We start from the raw sequence: 26,844 nt of genomic DNA, 5'->3' as shown, positions 1-26,844 counted from the left end.
TGATGACATCAGACTTGGCAATGATTTCTTGGATACAATACCAAAAGCACTGGCAACTAATGCAAAATAGATAAATGGGACTGCATGAAACCTCGAAACTTCTCCACATCAACATAATGAGAAGGCAACCTATGGGACGGGAGAAAGTATTTGCAAATCATATATTTTGATAGAGGGTTAATATCCAGAGTATATCAGGAATTTCTATAATGACTCAACAACAACAACAAAATTAACCTAATTAGAAAATGGGCCAAGGCATTGAATAGACATTTCTCCAAATATGGTATACAAATGTCTAAGAGGCATATGAAAAGATGCTCAATATCACTAAATCATCAGACAAAACCACAATGAGATTTCACTTCAGACCCATTAGGATGGCTACTATCAAAAACAACAACAACAACAAATAATAATAATAATAACTGTTGGCAAGGATGTGGAGAAACTGGAATAGTTACATAGTATTGGTGGAATTGTAAAATGATGCAATGACCATGGAAAACAGTATGAACGTTTCTAAAAAAATTCAAAATAGAATTGCCCTATGAATCCAGCAATCTCACTCCTGCCTATATGTCCAAAGGAACTGAAATTAGTATGTCAGAGAGATATCAGCATTCCCATGTTCAGAGTGGCCTTATTCACAGCAGCCAAAAGGTGGAAGCAACTCAAAGTGTACACTGATGGTTGAATGGATAAACAAAATGTGATATACACATGCAATGGAATATGATTCTGCCATAAAAGAAGAGGAAATTTTAACACATGCTACAACATGAATAAGCCTTGAGGACATTATGCTAAGTAAAATAAGCCAGTAACAAGAAGACAAAAAGCATATGGTTCCACTTATATGAGGTACCCAAATGGTGAAGTTTACTTTTAATGGCAAGAACTGCAATTACTTTTGCATCAATCTAATAGAAATAGAAAGTAAAATGGTGGTTACCAGGGACTAGGGGGAGTAGGGAAAAGGAATTTGCTCTTTAGTGGGTATAGAGGTTCTGATTTGCAAGATAAAAAGTTATGGATAGCTGTTTCATAGCAATGTGAATATACTTAGCACTACTGGACTGTACACTTAAAAGTGTTTTTGATGGTCAATTTTATGTTATGGGTTTTACACACATACATACATATACACAAAAGCATATAAAACAGTGACTGGGCCGGGCGTGGTGGCTCATGCCTGTAATCCCAGCACTTTGGGAGGCCGAGGCGGGTGGATCACGAGGTCAAGAGATCAAGACCATCCTGGTCAACATGGTGAAACCCCGTCTCTACTAAAAATACAAAAATTAGCTGGGCATGGTGGCGCATGCCTGTAATCCCAGCTACTTGGGAGGCTAAGGCAGGAGAATTGCTTGAACCCAGGAGGCGGAGGTTGCAGTGAGCCGAGATCACGCCATTGCACTCCAGCCTGGGTAACAAGAGCGAAACTCCATCTCAAAAAGAAACAAAAAACAAAAAACAGTGACTGTCTGGGAGCTACTCAAACATGAATGAAGGCCGTTTACAACTAGACTTTCTAGAAAAGTTGACTTTTTCTTTTTTTGAGACAGAGCCTTACTTCAACACCCAGGCCGGAGTGCAGTGGCACAATATTGGCTCACAGCAACCTCCGCCTCCCAGGTTCAAGCAATTCTCCTCCCTCAGCCTCCCAAATAGCTGGAGTTATAGGTGCCCACCACCATGCCCGGCTAAGTTTTGTATTTTTAGTAGAGATGAAGTTTTGACATGTTGGCCAGGCTGATATCAAACTCCTGACCTCAAGTGATCCACCCACCTTGGCATCCCAAAGTGTTGGGATTACTGGTGTGAACCACTGCGCCCCGCCTACAGTTAACTCTTGAACAATTAGGAGGTTAGGGGAACCAGCCCTTGTTCAAAAATCTGCATATAACCCTTGACTTCCTAAAAACTTAACTACTAATAGCCTACGGTTGACTAGCAGCCTTATATAATACAAATACAAATCAAGTAATACAAATTATTTGATTCACACATAGTTTGTATATGTTTAATATACTGTATTCTTACAATAAAGCAAGCTAGAGAAAAGAATATTAAGAAAATCATATAAAAGAGAAAATATATTTACTATTCATTAAGTAGAAGTAAATCATCATAAAGGTCTTCATCCTTGTCTTTGTCATGTTGAGTAGACTGAGAAGGAGGAGGGAGAGAGATTGGTCTTCCTGTCTCTGGGATGACAGAGGAAGAAGAAAATCCGTGTATAGATGGACCCACCCACTTCAAACCCATGTTGTTCAAATGTACTTCTCTTTCTGTGGATCTTTGTTCACTTTTGTTCTAATCAAATGTAGTTCTTTTAATAAATCTTTGGAGCCAGGATGCTTGAGAGATTGTAAATAGACTGCATATGTGTATAAAGGGCATTAAATAGTGAGAAATTGACACCAGGTCTGAAATATTTCCATTTGATGTTTCCTTTCCTTTCAAACATTGCAACTGGTGATCGAACACACTAAGAACTGGTTGGCCATAGAGTCTGTGATATCTTTTACTACTTAGATCTTTGCGAAGTATTAGAGACTAGAGTCTCAGAAGCTGGGCCATCTCCTTACCTCCTCCAGTCCATAGGAACTTACAGTACCTCTTCTTTCAGTCAAAGACTTGATTAGTCTTAACACCATCTTTGACTTTTATTCTCCCTCAAGGTCAAGATGTTTTCTGGTGTCAGGTTGGGAACTTGAGTGCCTTTGATATTTCCCAGCACGAGGGCAACGTTTTAGGTTTTGAGATTCACTGCTTTGATAGAACTGCCAGGACAAATAAAGGTAAGAAATGCAATACAATTTAGCTTCATTTACTCCTATTTGTGGCATCCAAGAAGGTATATTTCTTTATATTAAAAATGCTGTATTTTACTTTTATTTCTCAGAGAGAATATTCATTGCACAAAGAGAAAGAGCTTTTTCAATTTCAACAGACATTTTTGACCTAAGTGTTTTTATATTAATAGCATCAGATAAAAGGATAGAATTATAAGAGGGAAAAAATTTTCTGAAAACAATGCAGACTTGATTGAAAGAGTCACAGGTGGCCAGGCATGATGGCTCACGCCTATAATCCCAGCACTTTGGGAGGCCGAGCTGGGTGAATCACAAGGTCAGAAGTTCCAGATCAGCCTGGCCAATATGGTCAGAAACCTCGTCTCTATTAAAAATACAAAAATTAGCTGGGTGTGGTGGTGGGCACCCATAGTCCCAGCTATTTGGGAGGCTGAGGCAGGAAAATTGGTTGAACCATGGAGGTAGAGGTTGCACTGAGCCGAGATCGTGCCATTGCACTCCAGTCTGGGCAACAGACCAAGACTCCAAGGCTCCAGCTCAAAAAATAAAAAAAAAAAAAAAAAAAAAAAAGGAGTCACAGGCTGCAGAATGATCTTTCAGAAACAGAGTACACTGCATGCATTTCCATTTGATCTTGCCTTTGCCATACAAAGTGTAGCAAATGTCAAGAGGAAAAAGCTATTCTAGAATTGAGCCTGTAGCTGGTTGGCACAGAAGGCCTAAGCTCATGAATGGCTTCCAGAGATTAAAGTGGAGCAACCATTTTCCCAGATGAGGAGAGGGCCCAGCCTTCCAGACCTGCGTCTTTTAAAACTCTGAAAAGATCTGAAAAGCCAAATGCTTTAAAGACCATGTATAGATTAGAAACAGGTATTTCTTCCACAGTGGATTTAGTCATTCTTACCAAATCCACTATGGAAGAAGCTCTATTTTCCATCCTGCCATTTTCCAATTATTATATTTATTATATAGCATTGATAAGCTCCCATATTTCTTGTTCATCTGCTGTGGTCCATGCAGTCTGGGTTTTGGAGCAAGGATATCACTAATGTCTGGAATGACAAGGACAGTGCTCTGAGGCCTGAGCAGTGCCTGTGGAGAATGGAGAGAGGAAGAGAAGGACTCCTAGGACTTGTGCTGGGCAGTGAGCTCAGCCTTGATTTTCCTTTCTGTTCCAAAAAGGTGACACCTGGGGTCCCCGCCCTCTTCAGTACTTCCTTGATTTCTTTTTGTTTTGTTTTTGTTTTGAGATGGAATCTTGCTTTGTCACTCAGGCTAGGTGCAATGGTGCAACTGTGGCTCACTGTAGCATTGAACTCCTGTGCTCAAGGAATCCTCCCACCCCAGCCTCTCTTTGTAGTTAGGACCAGATGTGTACACCACTACACTTGGCTACTTTTTGCCTATTTGTATATTTTGTAGAGCTAGGGGCTGGCTGGATTTCCCAGGCTGGTCTTGAACTCCTGGCCTCAAGTGATTCTCCCACTTCTGCCTCCCAAAGTGCTGAAGTTAAAGGTGAACCACTACCCTTGGCCTTCCTGAATTTCTTTTCTTTTTTATTTTTAAATGGTGTCTTGCTCAGCTGTCCAGGCTAGAGTGCAGTGGTGTGATCATAGCTCACTGCAGCCTCCAACTCTAGGGCTCAAGGAATCCTTGTGCCTCAGCCTCCTGAGTAGCTAGGACTATAGGCATGCAACATCACATCTGGCTAATATTTTAGTTTTTTGTGACAATCTCCCTATGTTGCCCAGGCTAGTCTTGAACTCCTGTCCTCAAGTGATCCTCCCACCTCTACCCCCCAAAGCGCTGGGATTACAGGTGTGAGACACTGCACCCCGCCGTGGATTTCTTAAAGAAGGCAGAGGACAAAAAAAAAAAAAAAAAAAGACTGAAGGGGAAAAAAAATGAACAAAAGAGCTAGGTTCCAGATCGTTTTCTCCAATCCCTCAAAACTAATTGCTTAGTTAGGTCTTCAAAAATGTAAGAAATATTTGTGCTATATTTATACAAATGACACCAATTTTGAGTGTGTCTCTAAGATTGATGACTGTCATGAACATTTTTAAATATCATGGAAGAGAGTAGTATAATGAGCATCTGTATCCCCATCCTCTAGTTTTACCCATTTTCATAAATAATGACAATCTGATTGTTGATTCACTACTATTTACTGAAGTCCATGCTTTAATCAGATTTCCTTAGCTTTTCCCTAATGCTCTTACTTTTTCTGTTCTAGGATTCCCTCCAGGATATTACTACATCACACATAATCAACCTGCCTCCTCAGGCTCCTCTTGGCTCATTTATTAAATTATTGGGTCCAGGAGGCCAGGTATATTATCACCAGCACCAATGGCTTCTGGAATAGGACCTCAAGAAATGTTGACTGAATTGACCCAGTTTCTATTTTAAAATGCCAAGGCTTTGATTGAATCATCTACTACCTGCTTCTGAGTGGCATGAGCTGCCCATATATATATTCCTCCAATGCCTCCAGTGAGATTTAACTTTGTCCTGATGTTTTATGCAGGGCTTTATTTATTGCAACTAGCAGATCAATAATGTGTGATTAAATTCGTAGGTCAGGCCTCTGCTTGGTCTTCTTGACTGAGATACTACCTGTATCTCTAGCTCTGAAATAACAGAAGAGTTGCATGAGAACTACTTTGCTCCTGTTGGCTGTGTCACCTTGGGCTGATTACATAAACTTTCTGAGCCTCTCTCACAGGGTTTTGTAATAATTACTGAGATCAGGTATAGAAATCCCTGTCATAGATAATATTGAATGTTAACAGCAGCCCGGGAGTCTTTGTATGTTATGTATACAGCATATTCAATCTTCACAATGGGTTTGTACAGTAACCACCCTTATCCTCATTTTACACTTTGGGAAACTGAGGCACAGAAAAGCTAAGTAGCACATCTAATACTACACAAAGGATGAGCAGCAGAGCTAGGATATGGACTCAGGACTGTCAACTCACATTCTATGTGAATGCTTTTTCACCACTAAATCCTTTGTGAGACAGGAACTCCAAAACTAAAGCATTCTCTCCCTTTAGGTGGCCAGTAGAGGGAATCTACATAAGAGATTGCCTGACAGCATGGCTGTCTCCCATTTATATGCAAATCTTCAAAAATAAAACAATTCACCAAATAGTGGATGTCTAACACGTTCAAGAATGAACAAGATTCTTGCGCAGTCAGTTCAAATACTGACATGAATACAGGATGAATATCCCTTATCTGAAATGCTTGGGACCAAAAGTGTTTCAGATGTCAGATTTTGGAATATTTGCATATACATAATGAGACATTTGAGGAATGGGACCCTAAACATGACATTCATTATGTTTCATATACACCTTACATATATAACCCAGTAATTTTATAATATATATATTATATACACATTTTTTGAGACAGTCTCACTCTGTGTATGTATAATATATATAATATATGTATATATTATACATATAATACAGTCTCACTCTGTGTATATATATTATATATAACATGTATATATTATATATATAAATATATTTTATATATATATATATATGTGAGGGGAGAGAGAGTCTCTGTCGTCCAGGCTGGAGTGCAATGGTGCAATCTTGGCTCACTGCAACTTCTACCTCCCAGGTTCAAGTGATTCTCTTGACTCAGCCTCCCAAGTAGCTGGGATTATAGGTGCCCATCACCACACCTGGCTAATTTTTGTATTTTTTTGTAGAGACAGGGCTTCACCATGTTGGCCAGGCTGGTCTCGAACTCCTGACCTCAAGTGATCCACTGGCCTCAGCCTCTCAGTGCTGGGATTATGGACATGTGCCACCGTGCCCAGCCTATATAATATTTTTAATATTATAAAATATTATTTTATGTATTCATCACATGAGGTCAGGTGTGCTATTTTTCACTTGTGGCATCATGTTGGTGCTCAGAAAGTTTGGGATCTTAGATTTTCAAATTATGGATGCCCAACCTATACTGAGTTCCTTGTTTCTTATCTCTTTCAACACATCTTTCTCCAAAGTGGAACTCTAATTTCTACATGAATTTCCAAGTTTTACTACTTAAACCTGCGTGACACTAGCACTGGCCTTACAGTCTATTAAGGAGGATGCCTATGGCCTGAATCACACAAACTCACCCTCTTTAGCAATGTCATGCCCTGTACCTATGGAAGCCCCACATGACATTTTTATGAGTCCTAAAAATGAATGATTGGCCCCGGGTTATAAAATAATTGAAGATTCAGGTTCCTCTGAAAAACCTATGCAAACACAGTGCAAATTCTAGCACTGTTAACTAAATTCTGGCAACTGTTTATGACTCCAACAGCAGGATGTGTTATTGACAAAAACTGTACTGGATCTCTCAAAGAGAGTTCAGTGGTATCTAAATGACCATGAGCTATAGAAGAAATGCCTGTAGCCGCTAAATTCTTGGAGAATGCTCTTACACTAGTTAGGAGTTGTAGGCGATTACTGGTTTTGTTTTCACTTTAACCAAATCTGTGACTTTGTTGTAGCTCCATGGTCCTCAACTTAGGACATTTCTGGTTGTCACAATGGGGAGGGATGTTGCTGACATCAAGTGGGTAGAGGCCAGAGATGCTGCTAAACAGTAAACAATGCCCAGAACAGCCTGGCCTCAAAGACTTCCAGCTCCAAATGTCAATTATGCTGAGCTAGAGAAACCCCAGTGTCATCCTACACTCTGTCCCTCAAATCCGTCATTGAATAGTGAGGATGCATAATAAAGTGAAACTTCAAAATTTTAAATGTTTTGCCCATATGCACACTATATGCAAACATAGAGACCTTCAGAACTTTTTTTAGTCACTCGGCGTGGAGGTCACACTAGCCCTCCTGTTCCGATGCTTCTCTTCTCCCAGATATTCTGTTTTCAAAATGTCCTACATCAGCATTAGGTCTCTTCTCAGCCCACAGCTACTCAGCGCCTAAAGCACAAGAACCCAGTTTAACACTGTGCATAAACGCTCATTTTTAGGCTTTTCACAGTCATACAACTGAGGGAGAGAGGACAGAAAGCCACTTCCTACAGTCAGGTTTGTGACACTTTGTAATGTTCCAAGACCAGACTAAGGCCTTCTCCTGATGTCCCCTCAACCCACCCTGTCTGATCACTACCCCATCACAAAGTGAAATGCTTAACAAAATTGAAAGAATAATATCATCACCCCAAGTAATAATTGCAAAATTTAAAACTAGGAAATGGAAAGTAGTGGGTTTTACTGAACTTCACTTAAAGCCCCTCAAACTGAAGAAGACATTATATTCACCATTAGCATAGAGTAAAACAATTATTTTCAAATGTCATAGAAACAATATGTGTAAGTCCTCTTCTCCACCTCTTGTCTTTACATTGGTGATTTACCGGTGTCTTTCCTTCCTTCTTTTTCTTCAGCTTGCTTCCAATCCATTCATCCTTTTCACAGACATTCCTTGGGGGCATCTTGCTGTCTTCTGCAGAGAATATGAAGAAAACGTAGGAACATTCCCAACTTGTGGGAATCCAGAACATTCCACAGCCATCTTTTCTTGTGTTGAGGGGGAAGGTAGGTTCCCTGCTCATAGGGTGAGGCCCAACCTGAGAAATCCGGGCGCAGACTTTCTGATTAGGAATATCTGAACACCACCCCTCAGACGGCTCACCCTCAAGCCCCCTACTCCTGTCACCTACTCAGTGCTTCTTAAGCAAGCTGTTTCTTGCTACCCGGTCCAGCTGATCTATTTGTTTTGATTAAATCAAGAAGAACTGTCCCATGCTGCCCCTGGAGTTTCAGCTCTCTGCATGTGTATGTTAAAAGTTTGAGTGGACCAAGCCAGTGAGGGAGCCCAGGAACTCAATTTGAGCAGCACTTTGAAAGTCTGTGAATCTGCTTGACAACTTCCCCGCCCCGCCGCCCCGGTCTGCCTCTGTGAACGCCTGTGCACCAACGAAATAGCTACCTCGATTTGCTGTGGTCAGCATCAGGAAAACAGCAAGACCCAGCTATGAGTTTGTGTCTTCGTTCTCCTTTAAATTTCAGCAATATTTCTGAGAGAGAAAGAGCGAGAAATACTGTTTAGCTCAAAAATTTGCTCTAAATGATACAAGGAAAAGGCTGCCGCTCCGTTTGCACCCTGAGATGCACACTGCAGGGATTCCGGGGCTCCGCTAACAAAAGCACAAAGCGTGAAGGGCTTGGCGATGGCTGTTTTTTGTCCCTCGGATGGAGAGATGAGATCACAATTTTCAAGAAGAGATGGAACCGCCGCTGCCAGGCCGTTGAGGCTGCCACTTCCCCTCCCTGCACGGGTCCCGCATTACATCACTGGTGAGCTCTGGCTTGGGGGTGGGTGGGTGACAAGGAGACTTCGCAAGAGACCCAGCCCCAGACCAGGGAGGATAAACAGAACCACACCGGTGGGGAGGTGGTGTCGAGGAAGAGAAAGAAGGAAAATTCAGGACCCGGTTTCCTGCCACCACCTTGCGTGGGGGGTGGGGAGTTGCTGGGGTGAAAAGAAACATCTTTATAATGCAGCCGCACCCCAAATCTCCTTCCCTCGCGCCACCGGGCCGCCCTCAACTCCCAATTCCAAGTCCAACTAAAGCCGTTATCCAAAGCTGCCGGGAAAGCTGCGTTGAGGGTGCTGAGGGGGACTGCTGAGGCGCCCAGGGACGGGGAAGGACCGCGGTGCACGCGCCGGGGGCGGGGAGGCAGGAGGGAGAGGCGGTCGCCGCTGCGCCCCCGCCTGGCCCAGCCAGCGGTGCCTCCCCCGCCAGGCGACAGCAGTCAGAGTGGGGGAGGCAGAAGCGCCTCCTCCCCGCCCGCAGCCCCGGCGGCGGCGCAGGGGGAGGAAGGCACCTCACCTTGCCCCCAATGAGGGGCTGATCATGCCATGGCAGCGCCGGCGAGCGACAGCGGCGGCAGCCAGCAGAGCCCGAGCGGCAGCCCCAGGAGCCGGGAGGGAACTGGGGTCGCTGTGGAGGGAGCCCCCGACTGCGGGGACGCAGGAGCCCGGGACGCGGCGGAGACGGTCCCTGGTCTCCCTCCGCTTGAGGACTACGAGTGCAAAATCTGCTACAACTACTTCGACGCGGACCGGCGTGCGCCCAAGCTGCTGGCGTGCCTGCACACCTTCTGCCAGGAGTGCCTGAGCCAGCTGCAGCTCCGCGCAGCCGCCGCCGCCACCGCCGCCGCCACTGCCGCGCCTGAGCGCCCACCGCGCCCGCCGCCCTGGCTCGGCCCGCCCGGCGCCATCGCATGCCCTGTGTGCCGCCACCGCACGCCGCTGCCCGACAGCCGCGTGCACGGCCTGCCCAACAACACCAAGCTCGCCGAGGCCTTCCCGCTGGCTCTGCGCGCAGCACAAGACCCGCTGCCCCAGGACCGCCTCCCGCCGCTGCCCGCACGCCTGCCCGCGCCCGCCGCCACCCCGCCGCCCACCCCGGCCCCGCCACCGCCCGCCTCTCCCGCCGCTCCGCAGCCGCCGCCGCAAGCCGAGGACGAGGCCCCCGGGTCTCGCGCCCGCCCGGGCCTGCGCGCCCCGGGTGCCTACGACAGCTGCCAGAACTGCAAGCGCGCGGCGCTCACCGCTGGCTGCGTGTGCGTGGTCTTCTCCTTCCTCTCCATGGTGGTGCTGCTCTTCACCGGCCTCATCTTCGTCAACCACTACGGCGGCGGGGGATCCCCCGGAGGCGGGGCGCCCCCTGGCGAGGCACCGGCCACCGGGTCGCCCTCACCCTCGCCCGTGGGGCCCATCTGCCTGTCGGTGGCCAGTATCCTGGCGCTCTTCTCGGTCGTTGTCACCTGGGTTATCTGCTGGCTCAAGTATCGGCCCGAGGGTGCGGCCGCGGGCTCGGCGGGGGGTAGCGGCGGCGGCGGTGGCAGCGGCGGCGGCCCGCGGGCACGGGCGGCGGCGGGCGGCGCGCCGAGGAGCGACACGTAGCGGGGCCGCGCCGCCGACCTGGCGCCTGCACCTCCAGCCCCGCGCTACCGAAGAGGGGGCCTCTGGCTCGTTGCGCTCGAGCTTCTGCGCCCTCTCCCTGTGGCCCCCCGGGCTCTCCCGGACTCAACATCTCCTTCCAACTCCGCCACTGCGGGGCCTCGGTTTTCTGTCCCTCGGGCTTCTGTTACCCCTCGTCCTTCGAGGGATACCAGAGACGGGAAACTGACCAGGTGGGGATGCTATTGGGGGGGGTCCCTTTTGCCCTGACTGTGCAAAACTGACCTCTGCGTTATGCTCCACCTTCGTCCTCGCCAGTGTGCGGCCATCCCTCCCCAGAGCACAAAGATCTGCGAAGAGGATGCAAGGGGAGGAGGAGCCCCGCCGCCCCGCCCGAAAGCGGGTTTTCTGGCTGCCAGGACTTGAGAGTTTCTTTAAAGGTGCAGCTGCGCGCGCGCAAGTGGATCTGTGGCGGCTGTGAATGGACTTGAATTGCCGGGAGGAAGAATGAAAGGGATGTAAACACGAGAGGGAAAGGGTACCCCGCTTCCTAGCGGTCCTGGAAAGGGAGACATCCTGAGAGATGAGAGTGACTGACACTCCCCGCCGGCACAGTGCGGGCATAACGCGAGTTGATGGAAGAACCAACGGGCCTCAGCTGGGCGCGTTGGGGGCAGGTGCACGGCGCGCGTGCGCGCTCGGGGCCGACTCCGCACAGCAGAGGCGGTGGCGCGCCCAGGGCGGTGAGCCCTCCTTGCCCACGACCGGGTGTTGTCTGGAGCAGAGCCCAGAAGTCTCATCTCCTGGAAGCTTGTGGTTGTTTTATTCACAGTGTTACTGCCAGGAAGTCATTTAATCTTCTGTAACTGGACTCAGGGAGCTTAAAGAGCCTGTTCTCCCTTCTCTCAAAAGTGACTTACTGTTGCCCCCACCTGGAAGATATTGAAAGCTATTCACGCCGAATATAAACTAGATTTTCTCCTTTCCCTCTCCATTTTTTCTCAATTTCATTTAAGATATAATTTACTTTTGAATATATAAATCTGGAAACTTTTGTGCATTAAGATTTCCAGAAAAGTTGTTTGATAAGCAGTGACATTAGTTCCATACCTCGAGTCCAAATACATTTCGAAATTAGGAGCAGAAAATAAAGGCCTGTTGGTAATTTATTCAATATTTTATACTGTGAAATAACTAATGACTTTTAATTATCTGATAAAATATAAAATAGTGCCCAAAGATGAAATCAACTAACTGAAGGTCTTTCTGCCTTTGATTACAAACATATATATCATATACACATATCAGAAAGTATAATATGATTTTGAATTTAGCTGTTTGATATTGGAATTACTGAAATGTTCACATACAGTCACATGAATTGAAAAAGAATACATATATATCTCATTTTGTAACTACAAAGATGAATTACCAGTGTATGTTGCAAGTGGGTTAGATGCCTTTTTTTTAAAGAAGGAAAACTGTTCCAAATGTATTTTATATGGAAACATTCTTTATTCCATCTTTCGAAATTTGGAATAAGAAAAAGTTTTCATGCTTAAAAATCACAGAAGCTACTGAAGGTATGCTATTATTCCTCGAGTATTTATGCAAGCTGTCTGCATGATATCCTGGCACTATTCTATTAATTGAACTTGAATTGAGCATTTGTATCTATCATAGGGGTGAAGTAATTTATTGGCCATTGATAAGTGGGTTGGCTGCCATATAGAAACTACAGTATGAAGTGTTTTATGTCTACATTGTCTTAATAATAAAAAGAGGTATTTATAGAAAAATCTATGACATTAATTTCATGGTAAAAGTGCTCCATTACTTGTGTGGCACTTCTCTTCCCTAAATATATGTCCCCATCTAAATCCAAATTTCACATTTTTAAATGTGGCTGAGCGAGAAATAACTCACACGTGGAAATGCACCTTGCTAAAATGGGTGTTTTGTGGGATTATTTCTAGGATTTAATAGCCCAGTGAGATCTGTTGTATTCCAAAAGAGAAGTAACTTACATATTTACTACCACAACACCTACTAAAATTGAACTCTGTTATTAGATTTTGTTCTGCTTTCTACAAAATGTTTTTAGGTTTCTATTGCTAAAAACCGCTTTTCAGAGATTAGTTTTAATTTATTTATACTCCCATGTCTTGTGTTTTACTTCTATATCCATTTTTACCTTTTATTCATTCTTCATTTACCCCCATTGCTAAAATTCTGTTTCCACTAAGAACTGTTAAGTTGCAGAAGTATAGCTACACACGTATATATGTATGTATTAGGTATATGTATAAAGATGTATTACCTATAAAATATATGCATACTAGTAACAACTTGGCTTTGTGGATGTAACCATGTGCACATGTGTACACACACATGAGTTTTTTATGTGTGTTATACTGGCAACCTGGAAGTCTGTTTAAAGTTACTTTGGGCACCAGCTTTCTTCTTAGAGTTTATTTGTGTTCCAGAAAAATACACCAATAATGTAACCTAAAAGATTCCTCATAACTGGGAAATACATTCTTGAATCACCTCAATGACAACAAAAGCCACATTTTGTTTCTCTTATGGATTGCATGTGTAAATTTCATCTAATTAAAATTTGACTCAGAATACTTTTAAATCAGAGAGACACACTTAGTGGCTCAGTATCTAAACATGGTGAGATATTTTCTGTGGCTTACCATGCTTTATTGCTAATTTCTGATTTTGTTACCGGGAATTGAGTTGCAGGATGTTGTCATGGAAAATATCTGTGTGGTTTCTCATGGTTATCTGGCATTCAGGTGTCTCTCTCACCTCTCTTCATTCAGCAGATTTGATTTAATAATTTCTATTCACGTGGAAGGACCTGCACACCAGCACCTTAGACAAAGTAGGAATTTAAGAAGTAATTGTTGAAATAACAAGTGAGTTGTCTAGAGGACTCCTGGTGAAAATGAAGTGTTTTTCTCCCTTCCCATGGTTACTTTCATCATCTTGGAAAAGCTTGATTCAATTCTGGACAACTCTTCACCTTACAAGCGAGAACTACCAGTAGAGTCACTACAAAAAACCCAGCCTGGCCTGGTCTTCGTACTTGGTCGGAAACTCCTGGTCCCCATGCCTTGTTCTGCCTAGGTTCTGGGACTACAGGTTAGAGTTATCGATGAAAGAAACTTATGATGCAGGTGATGAACTAAACATTCAGCCTCTGAATACAATAGGATGTAGTGAAGAACATGCACGTCTAGAAAGCACATCGGGTTTGGGGTCAATATCTGCAACCAGGAGGTGTAAGCCTGAATATTGGTTCTCTCTTTAGTCACAAAGGCCATTAAAAGTCATTTATCTCTTTTGAGTCTCAGGCTCCACATCTATAAAATTAGTGGTGGGGAGTATCATCCCCACCTACCTCATGGAATTGATGTGGAGATTTGTACACATAAGAGGGTAAATACACGAAAATTCTTTGGAAACTAAAGCCCTATATGGACCTTGCTTTCATTTAGGTCTCCAAGGGTCTAATATTACCTCCCAGAGAGGTCTGCCCTGACCACTCTAATCTCAGTGGATATCTATCCCAGTTTTTACCTTCTTAATAAGCTTTACTTTATTTAATAAGTGTTAGGCTATTTGCAGTAGTCTTACTTATCAGTTGCATTTTTTCTGCAATCCCTGCAACCAGAATGTAAAGACATGAACAGGAACTTTGTCTATCTGGTCATCCATTTGATCCACAAAGCCTTAACCAGTTCTGGGCACATAGTAAGTGACTGATAAATGTTCTGTTGGGTCTGCTGAAGGGACACTCTGGAATGAATGTTAGGCGACTTGGCTTCCGAGACTCACACTAACCTGGGAAGCTGAGGTAAACAGTTTCCTTCTTTACTTCATAAGAATTTTTGAAAGGTGAAAAAATATTATGGCAAGCACCTTGCCATAATATTTTGAGAAAAATTAGCACTGTAACAGTGGAACTCTCACTGTTTATATTCAATGACAGGAACCACTAGAGAGACTAAAGGATATTTGGCCTCTATTTTTAATCAGTTCTGCACTGTGTGACATTTTAAGGTATCTTTGTGAACCTGTCTACATTGTCGCCTCCAAGGCTAGCAGCACCTGTGTAACTGGGAATAAAGCACATTGCAGTGGAATTTCCAACATGAGAACAAGATCTATTAACTTTCTTACTATTTGTTACCCCCTGTTTTATTAAGTATTCAGTCTTTGCCATTTGAATAAATCACTTCATACAGCTGATAATTTTATAATCTTGATAACTAAGCAATCCCTCAGTTATTCTGTGATTCAACTCACACCCTCTTTAATCATTGAATTTCTGTTAGCTAATATTTGTATTTCACATTTCTGCTATTTTACAAAGATGATGAAATTCACATTATGGACAATGAACTGCATGCTTGCTCACTATGCGTTACACTTCTTCCTTCGAAATCATGTTTTTTAAAATTGTATTTGTTACAGTGCAAGTTTGTTTGAGGAGTAGCTAATATTTACTGTAGCAACTGTTTTTGAAATGAGTGTTAGAAATGACTGCAGCCAGATCTTAGTTTGAAGTTATGTAAATGAAGAAAGTGTAACAGATTGCGTTTATCCTCTGCTAGATATCTCTTTTGATTTTCCACGTAAGATAAGCTTTGTAATATACATCAACATTGTTTTCCTTCATTCAGGTTTGATTCTAAGCCTTCCGTACTCTTATGCAGACTAAAATATGCCAAAGAAAAGCAAATTCGTTTCTGTGATGAATTCACAATAACTTCTGATTATAAAATACACTTGGAGAAGTAAGAATGTTCAATGTTTAATTTCCAAGAATATTCCTAGGAGCTGAGGAAGAATGTGCACACTTCCTTTTTCTTCTTTTTTAAAAAAGTTGTCTTTGCATGTAAAATTGGATTATCTTTGGTTTAGAAATACCACATCTCCATGGGGTTGAGTGGGGGATATTGAAGTGGGAAGAGAGTGGAGAAAATATGCAGAAAGTTCTTTTAGCCTCTAATCTTACAAAACATACCACAAAATAAGCAGAATAGAGCAAGTTTAATCACTGAAAGAATAGAACACTTTTATTTCAACAGCTATCATTTCAAGAACTGTGGTAATATATGGTCCACTCAACTATCTCACAGCACATAAACAAGTATTCTTCATCATATGTAAATAACTCATTTGTGTCACTACTGTGTGGCTTTAAAAATATTTTGTAATCAAATTTGAGAGGTAGAGAGCAAGTTCTATCTGAAGCAAAGTTTAGGCAAGAATTAACTTCAAATGATAATTAGAAAGTAATTGCTTGGGAAAAAATCAGAGGGCCAAGCTCTGCCAGGCAAATAATTTGTCCCTAGAAGCTCATTTCCTATTAAATTAATGCATAGCAATTTATCCACTGATGTGAGTCTTATGGAGGTTCTCAACACTAGTCACACATTAGAATATCTGGAGAGCTTTAAAAAAGATTACAGTAGCACCCTTCCTGCTCCCAGAGACATATATTTAATTGGTCAGGGCAGTGGAGAAGGAGATGCATTGGTATTTTTTTTAAGGGCACCCCAAGTGAGACTATTGTGCAGCCAGACTTGAGAGCCATTAGATTTAATGTATTTATTGAAAGGCAACTGTCTTCCTAATCTCACTTTAATGAACTAAACTCCACTAAGTGCTCTGTCTTAGAAACCGATTGGGAGATCCTGAGGCATTGCTTGGGATTTTGGATTTTCGAAGTGGGCTTGGATCACCAAAGGAGGGTTATTTAATCGTTGCTTCTCTCTCTCTCTCTCTCTCTCTCTCTCTCTCTCTCTCTCTCTCTCTCTCTCACACACACACACACACACACACACACACACACTCATACTCACTCCGGGTACCTTTGGGCTCCCAGGAACGTTAAGTAAATAATTGCATCCGCTGTTGGCTGCGGGGTCTTTTCTTGCGTGTGTGTGGGGGGGCGGGGGGGGGCTGTTACTCCTTCCCCCTGCAGGAGGCTTTTCTGTGGGCTTTCCTATCCCCCACAAAATAGGTGAGTGCTTTCCAAGTCCCCTGAGTCATCAAAATTCAGTGACAACGAGGGTATTTGAGGACGGATTATGCGGATAATCAGGGAAGTCTTGAGGTTAAATTAACAAAACATAGCCAGTGATAGATGTGGGTGTCATCGCCAGTGACAGCTGAAAGGGGAATTTCAGCTTGTCTGCTGGTCGCTGACAGGTGCCGACTACAGAGCTGATCTAGCGCAGAGTCGTGTTTTAAAATACTTGCCAGGAGAGCTGTTAAAAAGACCCTTTTTTAAACAGCAGTCATTCAGCGTGCAAATTAATTCCACGCTCTTGGGTACAGGTACACTTGGGTATGCAGTTGGTGGGAGACGTGGGATTACCTCCATTTCCTTTTTCCGGGGCGGGTGGCGGGTGGGACAAACTGGACTTTACTTGAGCTAATAAATAGGTTTTTCCAAATCTCTCCACTGTCACTACAGCGGCCACCTGCCCCTGTTCCATCACCAAGCCTGGTTAACGCCCTCCTGAGGGATTACCTCCCTGTCTTTCCCTGAGGGTTCGCACGCCGGCGGTGGCTTCCTGCTGAGCCCAAGGACTCTCAAGGGAAGCAGAGGGCACCCGGGCCGTGGACGGGGTCCCTGCTTACTCTGTGACTGTGGCCGGGGCAGCCCCAGCGACTGGGACCTGGGATACCAGGGGAGGCTCTCAGTGGGGAGGAATAGAATCCCTTACCCTGGAGCTTGTGGGGTTTTCTTCCCCTACGTGCAGCCTCTCGGGCTGGAAAGGACCCTAGGCCTCCCGGGGCGACAGGTGCTGTGACCCTCTCCTCCGGGCCAACGACACTTTAGGTTGTCCCCTTCGCCCCAATTCCTAGCCCCGTTACAGGTGAATTTGAGATCGAAAATGCAGGGGAGGGCTCCGGGACAAATCGAAGGCACAAGGACGCTGTTATGAGCCCACGTGTCGGGCGTGGAGGGAACCAGTGGCCACAGGACTTGTCGACCCAGTCACTCGCCATCCCGGCTCAGTTTGGTTGGCCTTTGTGCGGAACCTGGTATTCAGCCTTACCTGTGACGTCCCCGATTTCTGGAGCTGGGAGGTGGGTTATTTACAACCGGATGAAGTCTTTCATATTCCTGGATGCCCACGGGCCGCTCCCAGAGCCCACCCGAAAGTTCCGCGTTTGCGTCTATTCGTAAAAACAGCAGAGGTGCCCAAAAAAAGTAAATTAAGAAAAAAGCCGACGCCGGGTACAGTGCCTGAGGCTGCCTGCGCCCTGAGGAAGGTCGCCTTAGTTTAGTCCCGGGTTTCTCCAGTGTTTTTGGAGCCCAGCAGGGGTTCGAGAACCTCAGCCCCTAACGGCTTCCGAAAACCTGCTCCTCGCCTAAAGTCCCTCATTTCCCTCGGGGCTTCCAGAGGTGCAAAGAGCATCTTGGCAAACCCTCTCATTGTCCGAGGGCGGGGCAGTGTGACCTGGACAGGAAGGTGGGAGAGGGACTTGGAAACACCTTCGGAGTCTTGAGGTGCGTTTGTAAATTTCTCCCCAGGGGCCGAGCCTGTATCCGCGTGCCCTAGGTCCCAAGACCCGGTCTCTGCAGCGACACAGTCCTTATCCCAGACCTTCTACGACGTCTCCACAATCAGACGGTCGGGAAGAAGGCGAGGTTCGCTGCGGGGCTTGGAATATGAAGGACTGAGAACGCCCGCAAAGACGTTGCGTTCGAAATGCAGAGCGGATTGGCTGTAACGGGAAGGTGAGAAGGTTGGAATTCTTACTGTATATCTTCATCTGCCGCCTGCTATTGCCCCGACCGAATTAGAGGAGGAAAGTTGAGGCTGAAGTGTCTCAAGTTCTTTTCTGCATGGAAATATGGCTAATAAAATTTCCCCGGGATTGGGGAAAAAAAGGTTGTTTAAAATAAAAAACACTTTAGGCAGGGAGCAGTGGCTTACACCACACCTGTAATCCCAAAACTTTGGGAGGTCGAGGCCCGAGGATCGCTTGAGGCCAGGAGTTCCAGACTAGCCTAGGCAGCACGGTGAGATCCCACCGTCTCTAATAAAAAAGTCAAAAATTAGCCGGGCATGGTGGTACACGTCTGTAGTCCCAGCTACCTAGAAGGCTGAAACAGGAGGATGGCTTGAGCCCAGGAGTTTGAGGCTGCAGTGAGCAAGACCCTGTCTCAATCAATCAATCCAAATAAGCAAGCACTTTAAAGTGGGATTATTGGGTGTATTTTAAAAGGGAAATGAGGTGAAGTAAATTTCTAAACTATTTTCAATTGAGATAAGTTAGTTTGGTGACTCCTGAAGGCACCTTTAAGGTAACTTTTGTTGACATTTACTTACTGCCAAAACAAGGCAAACAACGAAAGATTAGTATTTATGTAGCTTCTAGACCTCGTGCCTTCTGGGGCTGATCAAAGTAGTAGAAAACTAGGACTTTCTAATAGACCAGGACTGGCAATGTAACCTTCTCCCGATTTCAACCCTAACACAGCAGCTTTCTAGCTGTGTGACCTTGGGCAAGTTAATTAACCTCTCTGTACCTCTTTTTTCCTCTTTTTGACTAGATATAACCTAATTGATTTGAGCAGTAAATAGATGAATCTTTGTAATATAGTGAGAACAGTGCCATTATATACTAAGCACTCAATTGACATATACTATTATGATTCAGGATGATCAAGTACTGAATTCACCACCTGTGGATTTCCTTAGCTCTCCTGAGATAGCTTATTCAGCTTATTTGGATGGAGACCCCATGCAACAGGGACCAAGAAACAGCAGGCCCTCTCAGCTCTCATGTTGCCCACGCCAAGACACCCAACCTGTCCTCTGAGAAATCTCATGGAGAGTGTCAACTGATTCTCAGAACAGAGACTGCAACAGGTGAAAGGTGAGATGGCTCAGCAGTTTGTAGTGCTAAGCAGGGCATAGTGGCATCCTCTTCCCTGATGTCCCCATCCGGGCACTTGGCTGACTTCTACTTTAAAAGGGTTTATTCCAAGTATTTGTTTTATTTATATTCACCTTTTCTCCTATCTTTCTGCACTTTTGAAAGACTTGAGCAGGCAAAGTCCAAATTCTATTTATTTTAAAATCTTGGTAGCAAACCAAATAGGATTTTTCTCAAATCATTACTAAGTAAGGGTATATGTAATTTATCTAGCTCATGATAGGATCATAACTATTGCATTTTCCTTTCGAATATCTTTTCCCTACATCAACCACCTATATTCTGCTGCTCTCAAGTATACAAGAATCTCCCCTATTACGGAAGAGGGAACTGGGGATGCAGATCAATCCTCCCAGTGCAAATGTGTCCTTCAAATTGGAAATGGGTCATTCATTGTTGCCTAGCGTAATACCATCTTGATTGCATGCAGAACATCAGTTAGGGTTCATTTTATCAGAAATACCTTAGTAGTAATATTCTGAATTTTTGTTTTTTTGAGACAGAGTTTCCCTCTTGTTACCCAGGCTAGAGTGCAATGGCATGATCTCGGCTTACCACAACTTCCGCCTCCTGGGTTCAGGCAATTCTCCTGCTTCAGCCTCCCATGTAGCTGGGATTACAGGCACGCACCATCATGCCCAGCTAATTTTTTGTATTTTTAGTAGAGACGGAGTTTCACCATGTTGACCAGGACGGTCTTGATCTCTTGACCTTGTGATCCACCTGCCTTGGCCTCCCAAAGTGCTGGGATTACAGGTGTGAGCCACCACACCTGGCCCATATTCTGATGTTTGATGCCTCCCTCTATTTCTCTGTCTTCCTCCAGCATTCTTTTCAGTTTGGAGCAAGGCTCTGTTTTCCAGGAGCTTTTCCTTTTTTCTGTCTCTAAGATCATCCATTCCTTGGACTTTCCCGCTTTTTGAGCTTGGAAATCTTCTGATTTTTTTCTACTACTCTGCTTTTGAATGTCCTCTCCTGCCCTCCTGAGTCATCCTCCCCCAGTGAAACTCACACAGTTTGCTCTTCCGAAAGTCAAACTGCTTCACCAAGCAGAAGAGTGGAGCAAAGGTACCTGGTCTTTCTGAGAACCTTTTCGGAGTGTTTTGAAGATATAAAGATTAAGTTTGGAGATGCCATGAAGATTCCTTTTCAACATGGGCCTTCTCACCCCTCCAAGGGCTCAGGTTTCTGTTTACTTCTCTGCTGAGCAGCTCTAAGTTATGCATTGGTAGGTTTTACTTTATTAGTGGTTCTTGTGGTAAGTAAGAACTGCTCTCTTTGACTGTGAAGCACTTTTTGTGGTAAGTAAAAACTACTCTGTTTGACTGTGAAGCACTATAGAAAAATCTATAGTGTAATGTCAGGTGGGCATAATGACTCATTCTTATAACCACAGTGGCTTTGGGAGTCCAAGGTGGGAGAACAGCTTGAAACCAAGAGTTTAAGAACACCTCAAGAAAGAAAAAGAGAGAGGGAGAGAGGGAAGGAGAGAGAGAGAGAGAAGTAGAAGAACAAGAAGAACAAGAAAAGGAAGGAAGGAAAAAGAAAAAGAAAGAGAGAGAAAGGAAGGAAGAAGGAATGATAGGGAAGGGAAGGGGAGAGGGAGGGAGGGGAGGGGAGGGGAGGGGAGGGGAGGGAAGCGCAAGGAAAGTCAAGTCCCATGGTCTCTTTTCAAGCCTCTACTGCTGGGCCACATGCTGTTGCCTTCATTTCATCTGTTGCATTCCTTGATTTCAAACTTCTAAGTCTTTCAAGGATATATTCAAAGACTTTTTACTAATAACTTATGGAGCCCTGTGAAAAAATTTCCTCCCAAATTCCTCCTGCTGGTTTATTTTCCCTTTATTTCATAAAACTACCAGCCAAGGAATGATGATTGGTTCTTTAGGGTTTTGGGCTCCTCTGGATTTTCCGGAAAGAGGAGTCTTCCACTCCCCTTCCACTGCCAAAGTGGTATAGCGGCTCCTCAGAATCACTCAGAAGGAACACACAGACTTCCCCCACCTTTTGGAGCCGGGCATTCCCAGCTTTCCCAACATCTCCCCTGACTTGGAGGGAGTTTCCTCTTGTATGGAAAATGAGAGTGACATGTCCCGTAGTGTGGGGGATTTGGACACCAAGAAGGTGAGCTGTCATTTTCTATCAAATAAAAATGCAATTTTCAGTCAATGGTGGCTAGATGAAGAGGCCCATGTCCATCCTGGATTTGGGAGCTGCAATTACTGGAAGGGAGGAGTCCCATAACTCTGGCATGTCAATGGTGACATCTACCTTCCTTCTGGAGGTGGTGAGAGGGGCAGAGCTCAAGGGAGCCTCAACCTGTCCACTGGAAGGTTCAGTCCTCCTGTCACCCCTCCCATAGCCATTTTGAAATATCCTCCTAAAGAAGACAATGGGAAACACCTAGAGAGATGCTGGGCCCCAAGAGGAGGCAAGTGCTCCCTCTTTTGGAGGGAGGCATGTCTGCAGGTTTGACTGCCCAGACCCTGCCGGGAGTTTTCCAGAACCTTAGACTGCAGCGCAGTGGGCATTCACTAAAGTGCTGTGGACTACATGGTCTCATCACTTTCTTTCTTTGTCCTTGCCCTTCCTTCAGCCAACACCCCTTCCTCCCCTCTCCTCTCTGCAAGAAGCTACAGCTCAGTAGAGCCGCCTAGACCTCTCCTGCTGAAATGTCAACTGCACCCCAGCCTTTCAGACCCGTCCACTCACTACCCATCCCTTGGTCCTTCAAGCTTCTCCAGAGCTGAGCCTCAGTTTTAAAACCAATCTCCCGGCAGGGTGCGTTTATATATTATTTTCTGCTATTTTCTGGACCATCAGCTCTGCCAGGGCAAGGACTTTGGTCTGCTTCATTGCTGTGGCGCCAGCACTCGAACGGCACATAGTAGAAGCTCAATAAGCACGTGTGTAATAAATGAAAGGCCACGTGTGTCAGAGTGCGATGACTCCAGTCGTAGCCGGAAGACTGGCCCGGCCGATGATTCAGTGGGAAAAGAGGGAGACCATAAAATGATCTGGTGACCCGAAAGGTTCGCAGGCGCCTCAGGTCCAGGAGACGACCCATGAGGAAAGGAGCCTGAGAACTTAATGAGAACTTTCAGAGGGAGAATGAGTGATTGAATGTGAGAATGCCGGACACCGGAGTGTGCCCAGCTCCGGCACGAAGGAAACGGTTGGGAAGAGGGCAGTGTTCCAGGCGCTGCTAAACCCTGGCGGGTGGTGCTCGCAGGCCACTGCCACAGGCACTCTGGTCTCCGCTAATGCGGCCCAAGCAGCGCAACAGGGCAGGTTTCTTCGCAGACCACCAGGTGCCCAAGGCTGCGTGCCGGGTCTCGGCAGCTCCCGGCAGGGCGCTCGAAGAAAGGCTCAGTGTGCGGTGCGACTTTCTGCTTCCCAGCAAGGGCGCCGGAGGACTCGAGGGTGGGCAGACCAGTTCTTTAGGGTGGGGACAGGCTGAGGGCTAGACCTCCGACGCCAAGGTTGATGCAGCTTTTATAATTTTTCTTTATCCAGCGGAATCTCTTGAAGGGGCAATGGTTCAGGCTCAAAGCGCAGAAAGGACCTATTAGTATAGGGTGGGACTAGGGAGCAAGGTCAGGCCAAGAGGCCAAACCCTGCCTTGCTGAGAGAGGTGGTCGCACAGGACACCCCGCCCCAAAGCGTTCTCCCATAAAAGCTCAGGTTCTCTGCTTTCAGCGAGGCTGCCGGGAAATAACCTGAATTTGCACAAACCCCCTGTACCCCCAATCTCCAGCCAGCTTTCCCACTCGCAACCAGAAGGCTGCGAGCTTTCCCGGTTCTCTAAGCCAATAACTGAAGGACACCCTCTCTCTCCCCAACACTCACTCCTGAACATTGTGCTGGTCCAAGGCAAGCCAGTCACCTGGGAGGAATTGGTATTCTCAGACTACTTCCAAGGTCTTTCCCGACCCATCCCTCAGAACAGTTTTCGGGACGTCCTGGGGCTACCGGGCGGCTTTTCCCCCCCTTTTTTTCTTTTCTTTCTTTCTTTCTTTTTTTTTTTTTTTTTTTTTGCTTGTCACTTCGCCCCAGGCTCCTCTTTAGAGCGTCCTAGGGAAGAGGCGGACTGAGAACTGCGGGGGGGGGGGGGAAGGGGAAGGAAGAAATGGGCCACGCAGTGTCCGCGGGAGTCCCAGTACGAGTTTCTGAGTACAAGCGCGTGCCCAAGTGGTGAGTGGGGGGCATTTCCCGGCCTGTCCAAGGATCTAGAGCGGTCCTGCCAGCGCAGAGCCAGACCCGGTTTCAGGGCAAGGCCTCCCTGCGCGCCGGGTGAGCAGCCAGCGCAAGGAGAGCCCAGAAAGGTGGGAATCACGGTAGAAACGTCGCCCAAGCGGCTCCTTTTCCAAACACGCTCTGGGAAGGGATTAGACGCCCCCAGCACTTTCGCTTTGGGCATGATTGATGCGAACGGCGCGCGGAGGGCTGCGTAATTAATAAAGATTACGCCAGTTTTGTCGAAATGTTCCTCTTAATTAATGAAGAAGGGGGCGCCAAGGGTGTTTGATTTGCATTTGGAAAATTCCCTGGGCGGCTCCGGCTCCGCAGTGAAGCGGCCGCTGGGACTCGGGACTAATTGGCAACTGCCCGGCGGAGGCTTTCTTGTTCCGGATCAAGTGTACCCCATCCTGTTCCCCTCTCCCCAGGAGCTCAGGCCCTCACTCAACTCTGCTGCATCCATCCCTCCTCGAGTGGGCCTCCTTGCTTTCTGTGAACATTGGCGGGCGCCCCTGCTCCCCAACCCCCTCACCATTCCCGCAGAGCCTCCTGATTCTTCCCCGTCCTTACCCCGTCGAGAGGGCACCTCCGGGAGCCTAGATCGCCGATCTTGGGGCTGGGCCAGGGCTTCCGTCCCTGCCCTGGGGGAGGAGGCCCGTGGTATGGAAAGAAGCATTTACTCCTTGTCTCTAAGGCCAAAAGGTGTTCAGGGAGCACCCTCCCCACCGTGCGTGATTGTGTGTGTGTGTGTGTGTCTGCTTGTGTTCTTATGTGGGTCGCATATTTCTGTGTTTCTAAACATCTGAGAGTGGTGCGTTTTGCTGAAATACTACCTTCCCTCTGGCCTTACTGTCCACCTGCTGCAGCCCAAGAAAAAAGAGCCACCTCTCCTGAGCGTTGCCGCAGTGAAACACTTTCGCTTTAACCGTAGACGTCTCCACCCTAGTATCGAGTTGGAGGGTGAAGCAAGGGCTCCCTACCCAGCAGGAGCTGGGGGCGGGGAGGTGGGAAAGACCCAGTGGCCGCGTGGAAGGCCTGAGAGCCGAAAAGCGGCTTCAAAGGTTTCCGTAACGACTTTTCGGCCTTTATTTATGCCCCTATTAATACAATATCCATCATGTAGATATCGATCTTTATCCTTTAAACTGATACGCTGAGAATCAATTAGCCATGCAGATTACGTTTCCTACATATCCAAATGTTAATCTCTTAGGCTCAGAGCCGGTGATAATATATTTTTGCAGCCAGATAGTATTAGATTTCGTTTAGAACAGGAAGAAAGGCTCTCTGAAGCTCCTTCCTCTTGGGGCTACTCGTCTTAACTCTTGGCTCAGCTGGGGCTGGGGTGCCCCTCACAGAGTTTTCCGGGGTGAAGAAGCGAGACCGCGAGGATGTTGTACGCTCAGGGCCGCCGCGGGGAGCAGGCCAGCTTTCTGCATGAGGGCTCTGGGAGGGCGGCGTGTTAGCGAGGGGTCTGCATGTCTGCCGCGTGTTCCCTCCAGCTAATCAACACGTCTAGCTGGCTCCTTTCGATGGGTTTCTGTGTTGGAGATGGTCAGTTTCCATCTTTTTAGAATTTTTCCACATGGTTCTGAATCTCCAAGGTTCTGAATCAAAATTATTCTCCAGTCCCTCGCCCCCAAACCTATGACTTGTTTAAAAGTTCCTCTCCAGAAAGAGAAATGTTATTTAAAAGAGAAAATGGGTGCTTTCTAGGGTGATGGGAGATGAAGAAAAAGTTTAAGGTCTAGAAAGGAATTTAATGCAAATCGTGTCTAGAAATTCAAGAAGCTGAGGCGTCCTGCTTTGGCGATGAGAATTTCTCCCCTCCTCCCTCCCTCCCCCACGCCTCCCCTTCATTCTTCCCTCCCTTTATTATTTTTAAAAATTTCTTCACTTCTTTCTCTCTTCTTTTCCATCCTCTCCGCCTCTCCCGCAATTTTGAAAGAGTGAGGGGTCGGGAGAGGACGTGTCTTGGGGGGCAGCCCTCCATGCATCTATGGTCTGTGCGCTCTCCGGAGATGCTCGGGTGGAGTCGGATGTCTCCGAGAAGCAGGTGCGCGCAGCACGCTTCAAAACGTCTCTTTGCAGTCCCAGGTCTGTGCTCCCTCAGGCTCTGGCCAGATCGCGCCGGGCTTCGCCCCTAACAACTCTGCCTCCTCCACCTGTTGCGTTTACTCCGTTTAGTTGGCTGTGCAGTCTCTGGCCCCACGTGTGCTTTTAAAACTAGAGGAACGCCGGTGCTGGCCTCATTCGCAGACTGTTGCCTCGGGCTCTCGTGATCCCCCTGAAGCGTGCGTCCAGGCTTCGGTTTGAACATTCGTCTCCCATGTTTCTCTGTTCTTGGTCCCCTCGTCACTCGCCCCTCTTCTCTGCTGCTGATATCCATCTCGAGGAGAAATTTTCTGCTGGGTTGAAGCGGCTGCGGCTCACTGAGCTGGTTCAGGCGCTGGGGCCTCGTAGAGTCGGCAGGAGGTCTGTCTTGATCGAGGTTCCCCCCCCCCCCCCGCCCAATACCTCCCTCCTCCTAGAGCAGGACACACAGCCCCGGCTCTTTGTGTCCAGGTGCCCGGAGGAAGGAGTTCCTGGAGTGGTCACTCACCTCCATTTTTGCTCCAGGCGTCAAGGAAACCAAACGGATCCCAAGTTTTCTTTTATTCAGTTCGGCCAGTTCGGCTCCCGCCCCCACCTCACTCTCAGCCTTCGCTGCCTCCGCACAGATCAGACTTTCCTGGCCTTTTCTAGACCCAGGCTGCCAGCCCCCAATGCCAGACAGTCCCCCAGCTAAGTAAGGCCCTTCAACGCTTATTCCTTCCACATACACCGGGTTCTTTCACACACACACA

General features: G+C 46.3%; 2 protein-coding genes and 1 long non-coding RNA gene across 9 annotated transcripts in view; 1 reads left to right on the top strand and 2 right to left on the bottom strand.

Moving 5' to 3' along the window:
- Window positions 1-11,461, bottom strand: part of LOC144576716 (uncharacterized) — a 29,693-nt gene extending 18,232 nt beyond the window's left edge. For 3 of the 7 annotated variants that reach the window (XR_013519118.1, XM_078328681.1, XM_078328682.1), the window contains exon 1: window positions 11,066-11,461. Coding sequence is in view for 2 of the 7 variants with exons in the window: in XM_078328681.1 (XP_078184807.1) it covers window positions 11,066-11,404 (339 nt within the window). In the remaining 5 variants the exon portion in view is untranslated. Of the gene's footprint in view, window positions 1-8,105; window positions 8,439-8,800; window positions 8,889-11,065 lie in introns of those variants that run through there. The other 4 variants (XR_013519121.1, XR_013519119.1, XR_013519120.1 and 1 more) reach the window with 3 other exon arrangements.
- RNF228 (ring finger protein 228) lies at window positions 9,626-13,421 on the top strand. The gene has a single exon (XM_035305887.3). It carries the CDS (start codon window positions 9,734-9,736, stop codon window positions 10,781-10,783), a length of 1,050 nt encoding a protein of 349 aa, XP_035161778.1. The 5' UTR covers window positions 9,626-9,733; the 3' UTR covers window positions 10,784-13,421.
- Window positions 13,422-16,473: 3,052 nt separating this feature from the next.
- On the bottom strand, window positions 16,474-26,329 carry LOC100414652 (CCDC140 long non-coding RNA). Its single transcript, XR_013536480.1, has 2 exons — window positions 25,896-26,329; window positions 16,474-16,607 (listed from the first exon to the last, which is right to left on the bottom strand). It is a non-coding gene; the product is annotated as a CCDC140 long non-coding RNA (long non-coding RNA).
- Window positions 26,330-26,844: the final 515 nt, after the last annotated feature.

The sequence above is a fragment of the Callithrix jacchus genome, chromosome 6 (assembly GCF_049354715.1).
Source record: "Callithrix jacchus isolate 240 chromosome 6, calJac240_pri, whole genome shotgun sequence".
In the NCBI taxonomy this organism is placed as follows: Eukaryota; Metazoa; Chordata; class Mammalia; order Primates; family Cebidae; genus Callithrix; species Callithrix jacchus.
This window is presented reverse-complemented; position numbering and strand designations above follow the sequence as displayed.

Coding starts and splice junctions, on each gene's coding strand:
- RNF228 (XM_035305887.3), top strand. CDS start 9,734: ATGGCAGCGCCGGCGAGCGACAGCGGCGGCAGCCAGCAGAGCCCGAGC.